The 14,293-nt window shown below is 41.2% G+C and overlaps 3 protein-coding genes across 4 annotated transcripts in view; 1 reads left to right on the top strand and 2 right to left on the bottom strand.

The window, feature by feature from the left end:
- LOC135710559 (uncharacterized) overlaps positions 1 to 14,293 on the bottom strand; it is a 331,677-nt gene that overhangs the window by 73,177 nt on the left and 244,207 nt on the right. The gene's annotated exons all lie outside the window — the stretch shown is intronic.
- LOC135710557 (circumsporozoite protein-like) overlaps positions 1 to 14,293 on the top strand; it is a 257,106-nt gene that overhangs the window by 225,847 nt on the left and 16,966 nt on the right. The window lies entirely within an intron of this gene.
- Rh7 (Rhodopsin 7) overlaps positions 984 to 14,293 on the bottom strand; it is a 274,211-nt gene continuing 260,901 nt past the window's right edge. Inside the window, exons 5-7 of one of the 2 annotated variants that reach the window (XM_065233158.1) lie at positions 2,079 to 2,209; positions 1,242 to 2,006; positions 984 to 1,103 (exon numbers count right to left, since the gene is read on the bottom strand). In XM_065233158.1, coding sequence (XP_065089230.1) covers positions 1,036 to 1,103; positions 1,242 to 2,006; positions 2,079 to 2,209 — 964 coding nt within the window. In that variant the 3' untranslated portion in view covers positions 984 to 1,035. Of the gene's footprint in view, positions 2,007 to 2,078; positions 2,210 to 14,293 lie in introns of both variants that reach the window. The other variant, XM_065233157.1, reaches the window with a different exon arrangement.

The following is a 14,293-nucleotide window of genomic DNA, read 5'->3' as shown; positions in this document are numbered from 1 at the left end:
CTGACGTAAAGAAAGATTGTTTTTTGATTCCATTAAGACATTTACGAATTTCATTAGAATTTCTTATAATAAATTAAAAAAGAATGTAAACATTAGGAAGGGTCTATTTTTAATGATGGACCACAACCCCCTGCTATTTACTGCTCTGTCGATCTATATTGAGGTCCCCAACAACTGTGCCAAATTTGAACGAATTTGGTTACCATCTGGCTATGTAGGATAATACTAAAGTTAGTCAAAATCATGAATGGAATTTTCAGGAAATAATACCCAACCGAACGAAAACAAATTTTGATCAAAAATCCAAAGCAAATGCTAATCAAACTCATACAATTAACTGTGATTAGCATTTGATCCAGCCTAATTGGATTGAGTGCTCCACCCCGGATTGTGCTTCCTAAACGGAGCGTACTTTGAATTCATTTGTGGCTAACGATGCTGTTTTCTCTATCCCATCTCACCAACCAAGGTTATCATTCCGAAGCCATTAATATCAAAGACGTAAATCACAAACTTCGGAGGGTAGGGACGGCTAAAAAAAATAGACCTTTTACGAAAGAGAAAATAGCCGAAAAAATGGAAGGGGATGTACCTTTCGAGCAGGGGGAATACTTGGGGATGGCAAAAGCTTCAATTATCACTAGCTGTACAGTTCAAAGACGAAGACAAAAAATCGTCACTTGGTTTAATCACTCTTTCGGTAACTGCCCTGCCATTGCTATAAAAATATTGACTCTTTCCTATCATATCAGCTAGAGATCCAAACTTCTCTGTGTATACACTGTTTCCGTTAAAAGTAACCTCAAGTCTACAGCGCTCCTTAAAATATTATCACGAGAAGGCACTGTTCCAGTTTTTAATAAATACAAAAAAATCTCCCCGGAAGCTCCACGTTCCGGAGATCGTTATCTGCAAACCCCCCCCCAACTCCTACTAACACTCGAAAATGTCATCCCCCTCGTCATCGCCGTTGTCCCTGGACGTCCGGTACGCCACCTGTAAGTGTACGGGCTGCCGGGCGCGGTATCACCTGCCCTAGTGATTGCTGGTCGGGTTGGTCTCGGTCAGATCAATCGAAACGGACAGCGACGTATCGTCGGCCGCTGAAATGGAAGATTGAGCCCGTTGAAGCGCACCTTTTCTGTTTGCGGCTAGATTTTTACTATAGCTCTTCGGTGGTTCGACTGTGGGACCCTGATCCTGATTCTGGGTCTGTTTGGGTTCGTTGTCATCACTCTTACCTGGTTTTCGTTCGATCGTCACCCGTTCGCTTGCACCACCCTCGGAGTCGTCTACCCTCGAGGCGTTGCGGGTGTATCGCGAAGTCTGATACTGCGAGTTGCCCATGTCCTGCTTATTCAAACCGAACATTTTATGCAGTTCCTGACGGTAGCGTGGATGATTCATGGCGTAAAAGTAGGGATCGATACAAGCAGCTGTTTTGGCCAGAATGGCCGGAACCATTGAGCCCAACGGAGTCAGCAAACGTTCATAGCCGAACACCCCGAGCATGGCCACGATCGCATACGGAGTCCACGCGATGAACCACAGTCCAATGATGCCAATGACGACGCCGGCCAGCTTCAGTTCCGTCTTGCTTTTGTTTTTGCTCGATTGAATACTGTTGTTGGCTCCGATGACGACCCGCAGGATCTGGACGTAGCAGAAGATGATTGCGATGATCGGTACCACCCAAGCGAAGATAAAGTACACGAACATGAACACCCGGGCGTCCCAGGAGCGATCCAGGTAGTCGAAGCTGCACGCCGTGAGGAAGCCTTCCGGGGTGTACCGGCTGAGGCCGATGTCCAGCGCTGGGATGATGGAAAAGATCAGACCGTAGATCCAGGAGAACACCATCATGAGGGCTACCTTCAGGCGGGTGGTCGATCGATTCGGGTTCAGTGGGTAGACGACCACGTTGTACCGGTCGATGGAGATCATGGTGAGCGTTCCGATGGCAACCGTTCCACCGACGGCACCCAGTGTGGCATAGATGGTGCACCCTGTGGTTTGATAAGTGAGTTAGTCTGAGCGGGGATCGGGGGCTATGGGGGATGAAGGGTGGAGGTACTTACAAATGTTGCCGGTGGCTGGACCTTGGTGGTAGCTGTTGTAGACGAACAGTGGAGCTTCCAGCATGATGACAAAGTCAGCAAAGGCCAGATTGATGACCATGTAGTTGGCTGGTGTCCGCAGGGATTTGAATCTGAAAAAAGTAAGGGAAGTGCTTTTTGAGGCTTATTTCCATGGGTTGTGGAAGGGGCAAATGGTCAAAAGGTCGAAATTTAGTCCCTTTCGACTTTTTGTCCTTTCGATCATTTTTCATATTATTATTTGCTGATTGGATCGGATCGGAATGTCTAGAGGCTCGCTCTTTTGGTGGCTTCCATTATCACAGTTTAAAGAGATTTATTAGCCGACCATTTTTGTGTTTTTGTGTTTCTGTGATAGGAGCCTTTCCTGACTATGCTATCAGGAGGCCCGACAAGCGATTCTTTCGATAGTCACACTTGTAGAATTTTTGGATTTGCGCATAATTTATTATACAAATAATGCTCATGTTAATAGATTACCATGCAAGTGTATCCGCGGCATACGTATCGGAACCTCGGCAACAATGTTTTTCGTTATGGACTACTTTGATTGGAATGATATCACGTTTTCAAAATCCAAGCATGCTCTCGTATTTGATTGGTGTTCGTGTGCAGTCACAGTTACGGTTTTTTTTTGCGTTGCTGCTGATTGCATTGGAATGTTTCAGTCAATGCAAAAAGCAGTGTTCAAATCATGCATTAGTATAAGAAATTCAGCACAACGCCACAGACATAAATTGAATAAATTCAATCTGGTATGACATCTTGCGAGAAATAATCATCATTGTCTATGAACTCTGAACTGATTCACTAAAGTCAATCACAACTTTATCAATTCAATGCAAACTTCTATCAGGTATTAATGAAAATTAGTTAACCAGAAGTTCTCGCTCAAAACAACGGCAGACAATGATGTAATCGTCGCTTCGCCAGACACTCACAACCACAACCAGATTAACTTTCTCCGGATAGAAACGTCTTCAAAGGACCCAATCGATATAGACAAATGATGCAGGGAAAATTGGGAAAAGAAAACTCGTTAAAGCCAACAAAATCCCATGGTTTATGCAAATTTGGTATGGCCACCCACATTCAGGCTGGAATGTTTCACTGGCAGCTTCCAGCCTCTGAAAATGTGGGGGAGAGCACGTTTCCGATATCGTTAAAGTTCGTCCAAGTTAAAGAATTGTGTTGTGGGACAACCAATGCTCAAAATATCCGAAAACGTGACGATCCCCATTTACCAGCTGTTGGGCCAATTTTCACTTTACATTTGGTGGGAAGAAGGACGAACACCACACAGTGTCTCTGGTAGGATGATATTATTTAAAAAACAAAATCAGTATCACTGAAACACTCTCCACATGAAATCCAAGGTGGCCTCTTTCGTTTTACTCCTTGAATCAAAATGAGTCTTACATGAATCCTCATGGGGGCCTCCCTTAGCTCAGTCAGTAAAGGCGCAGCTACAAAGTAAGACCATGCTGGAGGTGGCTAAGTTCGATTCCCGGTCCGGTCTAGGAGTTTTTCGGGAAAATTTCTCGACTTCCCTGGGCATAGAGTATGATTGTACTTGCCACACAATGCAAAAATGGCACCGGGTCAAAAAGCTGGGCTGTTAACTCGTTGGTTTTTGTGATGTTTTACTGCTGATTGAGAAATTGAAATGGTTTTGTGTTTTCAACCCGTAAAGGGCATTTTGTTGTGGTAAGTTTTAAGATCAATGATATTGTTATTCTATCATCCGATAGATATTTCTTCTTCATTGGTTCATACGCTCCTGTTCTCAGTTTGGCAATCAATAGTAAATTTGGATATACAGACAATCACACATAACATTTCTCTACTTGATACACGAACTGTGGTGTCGCACTATCCTCCGAGCTATCCTCTTCAGAATGCATAACTCGCTCTCACTTTTCTGTGACCCGCAATGTTGGATCCTAGCCTTGAATGTGAATCCGTTGAAACATGAAGACTCAATTTTTTTTCAGCTCGACTGCAAATACCAAGGAAACTTCACCCAAAGCCGCACTAATTAATATGCATATTAATTCCATCAGCAGACCGCTACAGTTTTTTTTCCGGTACCCCATAACCGTGTTTAAATGAAAATCGTTTCATCTCGATTCAGTCCGAGTCAAGTACCTCCTTCCAGTTGACCTTCCTTGGTGGCCGTGCTAATTGTAGCATCAGTTGTGGGGGATGATTTAATTATTCTGCTCAATTTCGTATGACTGATTGAGATTTATCTATTGGACTAGCAGATGGAGGTTAAGCGGAGTAGAATGCTGGTAATGAGCAAGAAAAGATTCTCAGTGAATATTGAAAGGTCAATTATAGCTTATTCTGTACAAACTTGATTCTTGATGCGCTGCAATTCTCAGATCCCTTTTTTTTTTACTAAAAAAAATTGAATTGGAATTTTGTGCCTTAAAGTTCTTTAAGCGCTCCCATTTCTAAACCAATCAAGCTATAGGCTGGAGGCCGCACCTATTATGTTTCACCTTAAAATAACTCAATTTATCATAGAGCAGCGGTTCTCAAACTTTTGTCGGTTGCGACCTACTTTTAGAAATTTCATTCGATCGTCACCCCCCAATATTGAATACAGAAGTTGTAAGGCCAAAAAGACCTTAACATCTCAGAAATGGTTTCAAAACACTAAAAATCAGTTCAAAGTCGGTCTTAATTGTGTGAAAACCATGTCAGTGAAAGTTCACTGAAAGAGCAATTGAAACGCATGAGTAGATTCGAAGTAACAAAGTAATGCAGTTTCAGGTCAAATAGCAATAAAAATGAATTTTTGTCTCCGCCTTCTTAGATTTGCATGTTACTTTGCATAATTTTTAGTTATATTTTTTGTTCAAAGAATCTATTTTTTCCTACAGTTTTTTTTTTTTCCTTTGGTTTGTTTTTTTCCGTCGATCTTGTTTTCCGTGCTGAGCACCAATGCTACCGACGTGCCAGGAAGGCAGCTCCCACACCTGGACCCTACCTATCGACCCATCAACTCATGAACCGGGGACCAACGGCTTTACTTCCCATCCGAAGGAAGGCGTGATCAGAGATGTTATGCCTCAGAACATCCCGGCGGCGCCGACTGGATCCTACAGCGTTGTCTCAGACGTCATTTCAATTTGAAGTGATTTTTCCGTACTACGATTGATTGAAAAATACGTTATTTTGAAAAAAAAATCACTATCCAAAATGGCCGAATATTTTAGCAAAAAAATGTGAATGATTGCCCATAACAAACAATTATAAACTTTGAAACTACACTCGTAGAAATACCTAATCTTACACGTGACGGAATCCAACTTTGATACAAAGGATGAGACGTAAACAAACATGTCATGTAAAATTAAGTGCTCCGAGACTGAAAAGTTCGAAAGTACGTTTAATTGAGCTGAATTTCGCGTCTATTATGACATAATTTTATGTCAAAATTGACGCTCGTATATGTCAGACTCAGAGCACCTAAATTTACATCAATTTTTCCAAGTGTGTAATGTTCTGCCTGACAACAACTCAGCAGCACAAGACTCCTTGTACTGAGTCTCAGAATCGGCGCACTACTGGGCAAACTGGAGGAGCTACGCGGACTAAAAGGCACTCAAGCTTTCATATGAACTGAAACACAGCGCTGATCAACTTAAACACTGTATTTTTCCAATTAACGATAGTGTGGATTGTGTAGTGTTGTGATCGATTTTCTTGCACATACCCTTGACGACGATGACAACTACGACGACTGCAGTCCAGCGATCGCTTGCTGAGATTGCGTTGATGGTAGACGATGAAAGGCCAATCTTGTCGGCAAGATGGCGGTACCACCGCTCGGTGAAATTCCGGAACAATTAATGATTTTGTCAAGCTTCTGCATTCATTTTCCATCAGATGTCACTGTTGTTGTTTCCGGTGACATCAATCGAAAACTACACACAATTTGTTTTCCGTTAATTGTTCACAGAGGACAGTGCAGTGCAAAACATGTCTGGTACCTCTATATATGTATTAGACTGATGCAAAATTTGACTTTTTCGCTCCACAGTGCTTAAATGGTTTCAAATCGGGTCCTGATTAGCTTCCCAAAGTTACAACTCATTTGGTTAGAAACAGACTTCGCACAAGCCATTTGAAGTTTACATGTAAATTACTATGGGAAATCTCATCTCTTGTTCATTGCCTTCTGTTCTTTTTCCTTATTGAGATGCGAAACAGTTCGATAGCCATTCTTATAGAAAATTTTCTCAGCTACAACTTTGCTAAAGATCGTTTCTATGTAAAACAAGACAGGAAAAAGTAATTAATTATTTAAGAGATTGGTAAACTTATGACATGATCAAGCAGCTGCTCTGTAGGCAACACTGTATTTTGCAGTTGCCATGATTTTTGTGTCCTATTCAACACCCCAGAAACACCAATGTTGCCTGTTTAGCAGTTGATTGAGTATGATCACAAGACATCAGCGCATTGAACCATTGATAACTTTCGATCCTTGCATTTGGTCTTCAGCAAAGTTGTAGCTGGGAAAATTTCCTACAAGTACAGTTGAAAACTTTTGAAGCAGACCGATATGGTGAATTATTAGATAGACATGAACAAAAATCTTGGCTTTACCATAGTAATTCCCATACAAACTTCAAATAGTTTGTGCCATCTCAGTTTCTCACCAAATGGGTTCAAATTTTGAGAGGTTAGTCAGGATCCGATTTGGAATCGTTTAAGTATAGTGGAGCGAAAATTTTAAATTTTGCATCACTCTAATATGTATTGGGTGGTATATGGGTGTGAGATCCTGTTCTTATGTACAAAAATTCGGGAAAACGAATACTGCTAGTTTTGTTTTGCACAGACTACCGGAAGTGTCCGATTTCGCCCGTTTCTCCCCATTTTCTGGTGAAATTAGAAGTTATTTGAGTTCATCAATTTCGATAAATTTTTCAAATAATTAATGTTTAATTTCGATGCCACTTGGCAATTGGCCAAGCGGATGTCCTACGTGAGGTGTTATTTTTCAAATGCCTACAGTTGATTTCGCAGCAGTGTTTTGATAAAATCCTCAATTTAATCGACTAGAAGTAGTTTTACCATTTGTAAATAGGTAAACCATAACTTTCCTATGTAAAAATTAAATTAATCCATTTATGCTTCCACTATTGCCAAAATAGCTGCTTTATCTGTAACTGGTACATCTACCTTAGTTGTAACATAGTACTTACGATGTCGCAGGGAAGCAGCTTGTGAAATAATCACTGTAAAATATATTTTCTTCAAGACTCAACTTCACTTGGCACACGAACCTGTCAGTAGATAGATTAGCAATGAAATTTTGTGCTTGCTTATGCTTGTTCATTCGTGTCCACTCAACTGAGGTTCGACACACGCACACATCACGTTTATGCTCAAAGCACATATACAATCCCTGCTCGTCATGTTCCCGAAGAGAAAAAGAGAAAGCACGTTTCTTTTATATACCGGGAATAAAAGGGGTTCTCAAACCTCCTCCGTGAACTCCAGGTGCATAGTTTGATCTTGGAAAAGTACAGCAATCTTCAAAATTACGCGGTGGGTGGTACCGTCCACCGGTATCCAGATGTATCCAGATCCACCTTTTGGTCCATGGCATGATGTCCATTAACTTTTGGATGAAAAATCATCCATTTTGAGCCGTCGGATAGTACCAGTACCTGAGGTTTTGGAAGTGTTTTTTTGTTTGGGCTCTACCACAACTGGTTCCGAGTATCCAGACGTGGCCAGATCTACCTATCCGTCCATGGCATGAGGTCTTTTTACTTCTGGATGAAAAATCATAAATTTTGAGCCATCGGACGGTACCAGTACATAAGGTTTAGGAAATGTCCTTTTTGAGCCCTATCAGAACCAGTTCCGGGTATCCGAATGTGGCCAGATTCACCTTTCGGTCCATGGCATGATGTTACTTACTTCTGGATGAAACATCATAAATTTTGAGCCGTCGAACGGTACCAGTACATGAATTTTTGGAATGGTCCTTTTCGGGGCCCTATCGGAACCGGTTCTGGGTATACGGATGTAGCCATATTCACCTTTTAGTCCATGACATGATGTCTATTTACTTCTGGATGAAAAATCATAAATTTTGAGCCGTCGGACTGTACCAGTACATGAGTTTTTGGAAATGTCCCTTTGTGCCCTATCGGAACCGGTTCCAGGTAGGGGGAGGTAGCTCATCGATTCTTCCGGTTCGCCTCCTAGCATCGTGCTATAAGGTACCAGGCGATAACCAGGGTAGTTGATCGATAGCTCGATGACGTCATTTCGTTGGCGTCTGCTATGGGAAATTCTCATAGCAGGCGTTGACGATGGGACGTTGTCGCGTTGTTGAATAGCAACTATCGTGCTAACTCACCGATTACCTGTCGATCTGCCAAATTTGGAAAGACGTCTGCATTGAATTGTCTCATATAATAATATTCCGCCCACTATATCACACGAAATTGCGAGTAGTTGAGTGGAATGGAGATAAGTTAAGCATTGGGTACAGGACCAAGTCTCCCCTGGGTGGTGCCAGAAGATGAGCGCAATAGAATCATCAAGTTGCCATAAGGCACGGAATGAGACTATTGCATGGCTGGGTGGTCAAAGTCTTCCATTCGTTAGTCATTTCAGGTGGATTAGAACAGGTTTAGGTTTAGGGTGGGCGTTGGCCAGATTTGGATTTTTCAGATATAATCCTAAATAGGACCTAGATTATTTAATACACTAGTAACCTCAACTTCTGTCACAATGTTTCATTGTGACTAATCAACACTCAATGGGTAAAATATCAAATTTGCGGTAAATTTGAAAAAAGGGAACTTGGAGTGTAGAGTGCACTGCCCACTGGACGATTCTGAAGCCTGACCAAGTGAGTGGGTTACGGGTTTATTTGATTGTACGTCATTTCCAAGTTATATATAGATACATTCATACCATTGGCATTTTGTATTTGAGATAAGACAGAGACAGGATGCGGAGGGCCCGCTTAGGGGGAGCGTAACCCATGTTATGGCTTCCATTTATTAAATAGTTCAGATAGGCTAGAAATGATAGGTTCATGGTGAGAAAATGTACCATATGGTGCCCGTTCACTGATCAAAATTAGATTCAAATCGTCAGGCCCTGCCCTGGAATAAGGGAATTGACGATGATTTGTCAAGTTTCATTTTGCATTTGCATATAATTGTAAGTTTAGGTTTGCTTTTGTAATTGTAAGATAGATAGTTTGCCTCAATTGAAACATTGAGTTAAACATGACGAATCATACCTCTAAAATAGTAGTAGTTACAGTGCCGCATTATCTAATTTTTGTTTTGTTTGTTTACATATAACTAATACTAATACCTCCTTGTTTTCTCTCTAATTTGTCTGCTATGTCCCACCATCACGATGAGAGATGAGCTACCGTACATGGTACACGCTCATATACACTCCCAAAATAGTATGCCGCAAGTAAGTATATCACAGAGGCAACTAAAGATCCAGAAACAAAAACCGAAAACGCTGAACGGCAGATTGGTTTACAGTGGTCGACCAGGGTGTGTGCGGATAAATTACAAAATTACAATTAGGGTAGATGTACCAGTTGTGGCTGTGCGTTCCTGTTGTGGTGTGTTCCAATCATGGCCTATGGAAATCCTATATGCCATGATTGGAATACATCATAATAGGAGCGTATAGCCATAACTGGTACATCTACCCTACATCATTATTCCATACATCAGCTTGAATTACGTTGATCGATATTACATTTTTTTTGCTGTGCACTACACCACCGGAGCCAGCAAAGTTCAACAATCCATCGTTGCTTATGCCTTTGTTGTCGTTTGGAACCAGTTTTGCGAGGTAGGTGACGATTGTGCGTATTTCTCGCGTAAATTTTGAAAAGGGCCTAGCCTGAACAATACGTAAAGAGCAAATTGAAACATTGTACGTCGCGTGAATGTGGAACTTAATGAAGGCCTAAGTACTTTTTCGTAGTTTTTAGTTTTCGGATTTGAAAGATCGTCGGTTACAGTAGCCTGCTTACTGAGCAGAAAAACGCGGTCCCAGGTCCTTACATATCAAAGAGATTTATAGTAAAATCGCTTGTGTATCGTGTATTTTGCGAAACTCGTTGTTGTCGTTGGTTCCGGGTTTGAATGGATACAAAAATTTGAGCAACGGTATTATGTGATATGAGGGGCTCGGTGGCCTTAGAGCAACCGTTTTTGCTTACTGAGCAGAACATCATGAGTCTAATCTCAGGCCCATCCACAATCAAGATTCGTCAATCGTTTTATTTGTTAATATGACTACATGGTAATAACAGCAACTCGGTGATTAAAAAGGTGCTCGTCTGCCTAGTGGCAAACGTTTTTGCTTACTGAGCAGAAGACCGTGGGTTTAGTCCCAAGCTCCTTCGCGTTATATGATCGTTAGGACATTAATTCAGCTTATCGTTTACCAAAACGAACCCTGCTGCAAACCCAACCCTCTTATCCAACATCCCAGTGATTCCTCGTGGAAGTGCAGAGGTGTTCTCGGCTTCCATCAAAGCGAGTGTCATGTCAACACAATCCTTCCCATTCCTTTCTTGACCTGTGTTCGGGCGCGGCCGGCGCTGGTATTGCCTAATTCAAGATCACCAGTTTTTACACATTGAGGATGATTGCTAGTCCCAAGCATCGTCTATTGGTTCTCTGTGTAATTACAGCTGATCTGGCAATAACAGAGTAGCAACCGTGAGCGGTCAATCAAGCTCAAGCTCAAGCTCAAGCTATCGGAACCGGTTCCAGGTAGCCTAAATGGCCAAATTGGAGAAATCCTAGAAAGTATGCCATTCTATGATCCTTTATCTTTCATTCGAGGCCAATAGATCAAGAATCGGTTCAAAAATGGGTTTCTGGGAGTGAATTTCAGTCTGGGTCTTTTTTGACCCTAATTCACAATGTGTCACTTTTTTGTAGCGTCACTCCTAGAGGTCGCTAAGAGCATCTTTTGACATCAAAATGTTTGTTTCCAAAAATTAGGGAAAGTCAGGAAATTTCAGGTCTCTATCATATTTCGTTACAAAATTACAGCTTTTTTAAAGTGACGCCGGGTCAAAAAAGACCCTAATGCACTAGGAAGGTTAACATCCGAAGTCCCTCCCTTTTTATACATTCTGCACACAAAATAGCTCACCCCTCACAGAATTTCCCGCCGATTTTTATGTATAGGGCGGGGCAGAAAGTATCTTTTGTGCAGAATATGAAAAATAGGAGGAACTCACAAATCGAGTGTCATCGAAATACATGGCATGTTGAGAGATTGAACTCGTGAGAGAGAATTTTCTCTCTCAAATTTGAATTTATTGGCTCTCTGGGGACTGGTAGTAAAGCAGGTAAAACTGTATGGGTAAAAATCGTTTTTATTTAATTGTAGCTTGTTTAACATTATCTGTGATGATAAATATCACATAACAGGTAAAGTAGGCAGCATCATCTTTATCGAAATGTAAGTATTATTGACAATAATCATAACTAGATTATAGGCAAATTTATATGATAGGTACCTGGATCAACGTTGTTTAAACATGCGCATTCAATCGTGACGACTAATATATATATATCAATTTAAGTCAAATATATATATATATATTCTATAAAATTACTCACTTTAAATTTCATGCATTGTTTCTTCTCATTGTAGACAGCGAATAACGAATAGCGAGCAAGGGCGCTATAACCTAAGCGAATACAGCATTCCCTCCGTATAGGTTACGTCCGCACACCGCTCTCTGTTGTCCTTCGACTCAGGTCGGCTGGATCGATTGAGGGATGGCAGTGGGTGGGCGGTGCCGTCCACGCTTGTACGGAGGGAGGACTGTACGCTCGAACACAAGGGGTAAATACCTGTGTTCCATCCCAGGAGATCGGACAACCAAGGAGTGTACATTAACTTTCTTAGCTCTGTCACTCCCAACGATTTATATAGCCTATTTTCAAATCCTGCATACGGAGCGGTTGGTACGGTATGTCCCCGCTCTTTGATTACCTGTGGATTAAATGTTAACCACTGTCTATACTTATTAAGTAGACATGGTAAACATTCACTTTCACAAAAATTAACTAAACGCTACACAGTAGGCCTGGCCGCTTTATTGTTTGTTTCACATCCTTGATGTGCAGCAGGCATTAATAATGACAAGAAAAATGATAGATGTATCATTTTCCAGGATTCTTTCAAGTACTGGCTGTGTATGTGTAGACTAGACTAGAATTGTAGCTTGTTTAACATTAATTTCCGGGAAAAACTGAACGACAAAGTCCCTGACTAATTTGTTCAGGTTGTCGTTCACTTTTTTTTACCTGAATATGCACCGAACACAAATTATTCCCACTTCTCTCAAATTCTATATGGGGATTTTTCTCACATCCTATCAGCGAAAAATTTTTCTGTGGAAAATGGCCGGACGATATGATTAATTCCGGCAATGACGGATAAAGCAGCGGTATAGCGGTTTGTGGAGATGGTTCCTACACCCAACCGGGGGATGTAAGATTCCTTTACAATTAAATATGTGTGATTCATCATCATAGGATGTTAGTGGAGACGGCATGAACCGAAGATGCGATATACCTAGCTGCGGTCCAATGCAAGAAAATTGGAGACCGAAAAATGTGGAGTGTATTAGCGAGTGAAATTAACTATGTCGAAAAAAAAACGTTGCCGCGACTGGACTCGAACCACGAACGTTGCGATCTTTAGACCTGTGCTTTCTTCACTGCTCTCTCCATCCTTCGAGAAAAGGGTAGGCTAAAGGCAAACACGAAGCGCTCATTTCCTCGCATACTCGACTTCGTTTGCTTTTTCTGCTAGAGAGAATCGAGGCAACTGTGTGCGTCGTTCTACCACACTGAGGCAAATAGACTTAAGAATTTCATAAGACTCGACTTATGGACGACAAATATGAATTTCATAGGCGCGACTTATGAAAGATTTTCGTCTAACATAGCGAAGCTCTTACATCTTACATCATTCTGTTTAAATATATTCCACAGACACTTCTGGTCTACACACTCGCCGGAGATAAGTGAACGATGACCGTTCTTCAAGCATCGCAGAACCCTTCAGCTCATCACCCGTGAATCCGTGTCACCATTTTGCAACGACCATGCACGCTTTATTCAGCAGTCGGCCGTTAAGCATGGCCGTATCGTCTGCCCAGTGGGTTTCGCCGCAAGTGTTATACAAATTTCTTGAATGCTCGATCACATGGTGCATATTTAAAATATTGTATTGAATCTTTGTAACAGAACGGTTACAACATTGCATGCAAATCAGGAAGATGGTTATTCTAAAAAGACAGCTCATTTAAAAAAAGAATGTAAACTATGTGATTCAGCCAAAAATTAAAAAGAATCTCATACCAAACTCCCAGCTACCCAACATACAATTTTAGCTGTAGATTAGTTTATACAGGAAAAAGTAGGCTTATACAGGTGGGTCATTCCAGCTCAAGTGGGTACACCAACTGTGGTCGGTGTCACCTATCTGAGCCAAACCTGGCCAAAATGGCATTCTGAACAAACGCTTTTTTTGATTTTGCTCTGAAGTGGTAGATCCATAGAGGTAACTCTAAGACTAGAAGGTCCCGAAATAACGTGCTCAACTTTTTGACTCAGCTCTGGTACTCTCTTTGGTCCCAAGCTAATCGATTCACCCCTCGAAACATAGGAAAAGCCAATAACCCCTCATTTTATCTGTCAAACTTTCATAGCGAATCAAAACAAACATTGCGTAGTACTAGAATTTCGACTAGAATAGGGTATGTTAATCGTTTGCTTGGGACCAATAGGCTACTAAAGTGGTGAGCCAATTTAAAATCGTTAGTTTCGTATTGATTGTTGGTAGATCCCTCTCGGTTACAACCCTGGATTTTCGAGATTTTTAAAAATTTAATTTTTCAGAAGAGATTACTCTTCAACCAAATAAGCTATTCGTGATCTTAGAACGTCAATTTGATGGTTTTCAATGTAGATTCTTATTGGTGTACCAACATTTTGTTTTTGTTATAGTAACTACAGTAAACAGGTTGATTACCGGCAGGTATCCAAATCGGAAAAATGGCCTTTATTCACCATGGACGTAATAGAGCTTAAGTGTCAATCGGATTTATTTTTAATATGAGATAAAGCGTATTGAAATTC

Source organism: Ochlerotatus camptorhynchus, unplaced genomic scaffold (assembly GCF_037179485.1).
Source record: "Ochlerotatus camptorhynchus isolate MF236.1 unplaced genomic scaffold, CSIRO-AGI_Acam_v1.1 ptg000391l, whole genome shotgun sequence".
Classification (NCBI taxonomy): Eukaryota; Metazoa; Arthropoda; class Insecta; order Diptera; family Culicidae; genus Ochlerotatus; species Ochlerotatus camptorhynchus.
This window is presented reverse-complemented; position numbering and strand designations above follow the sequence as displayed.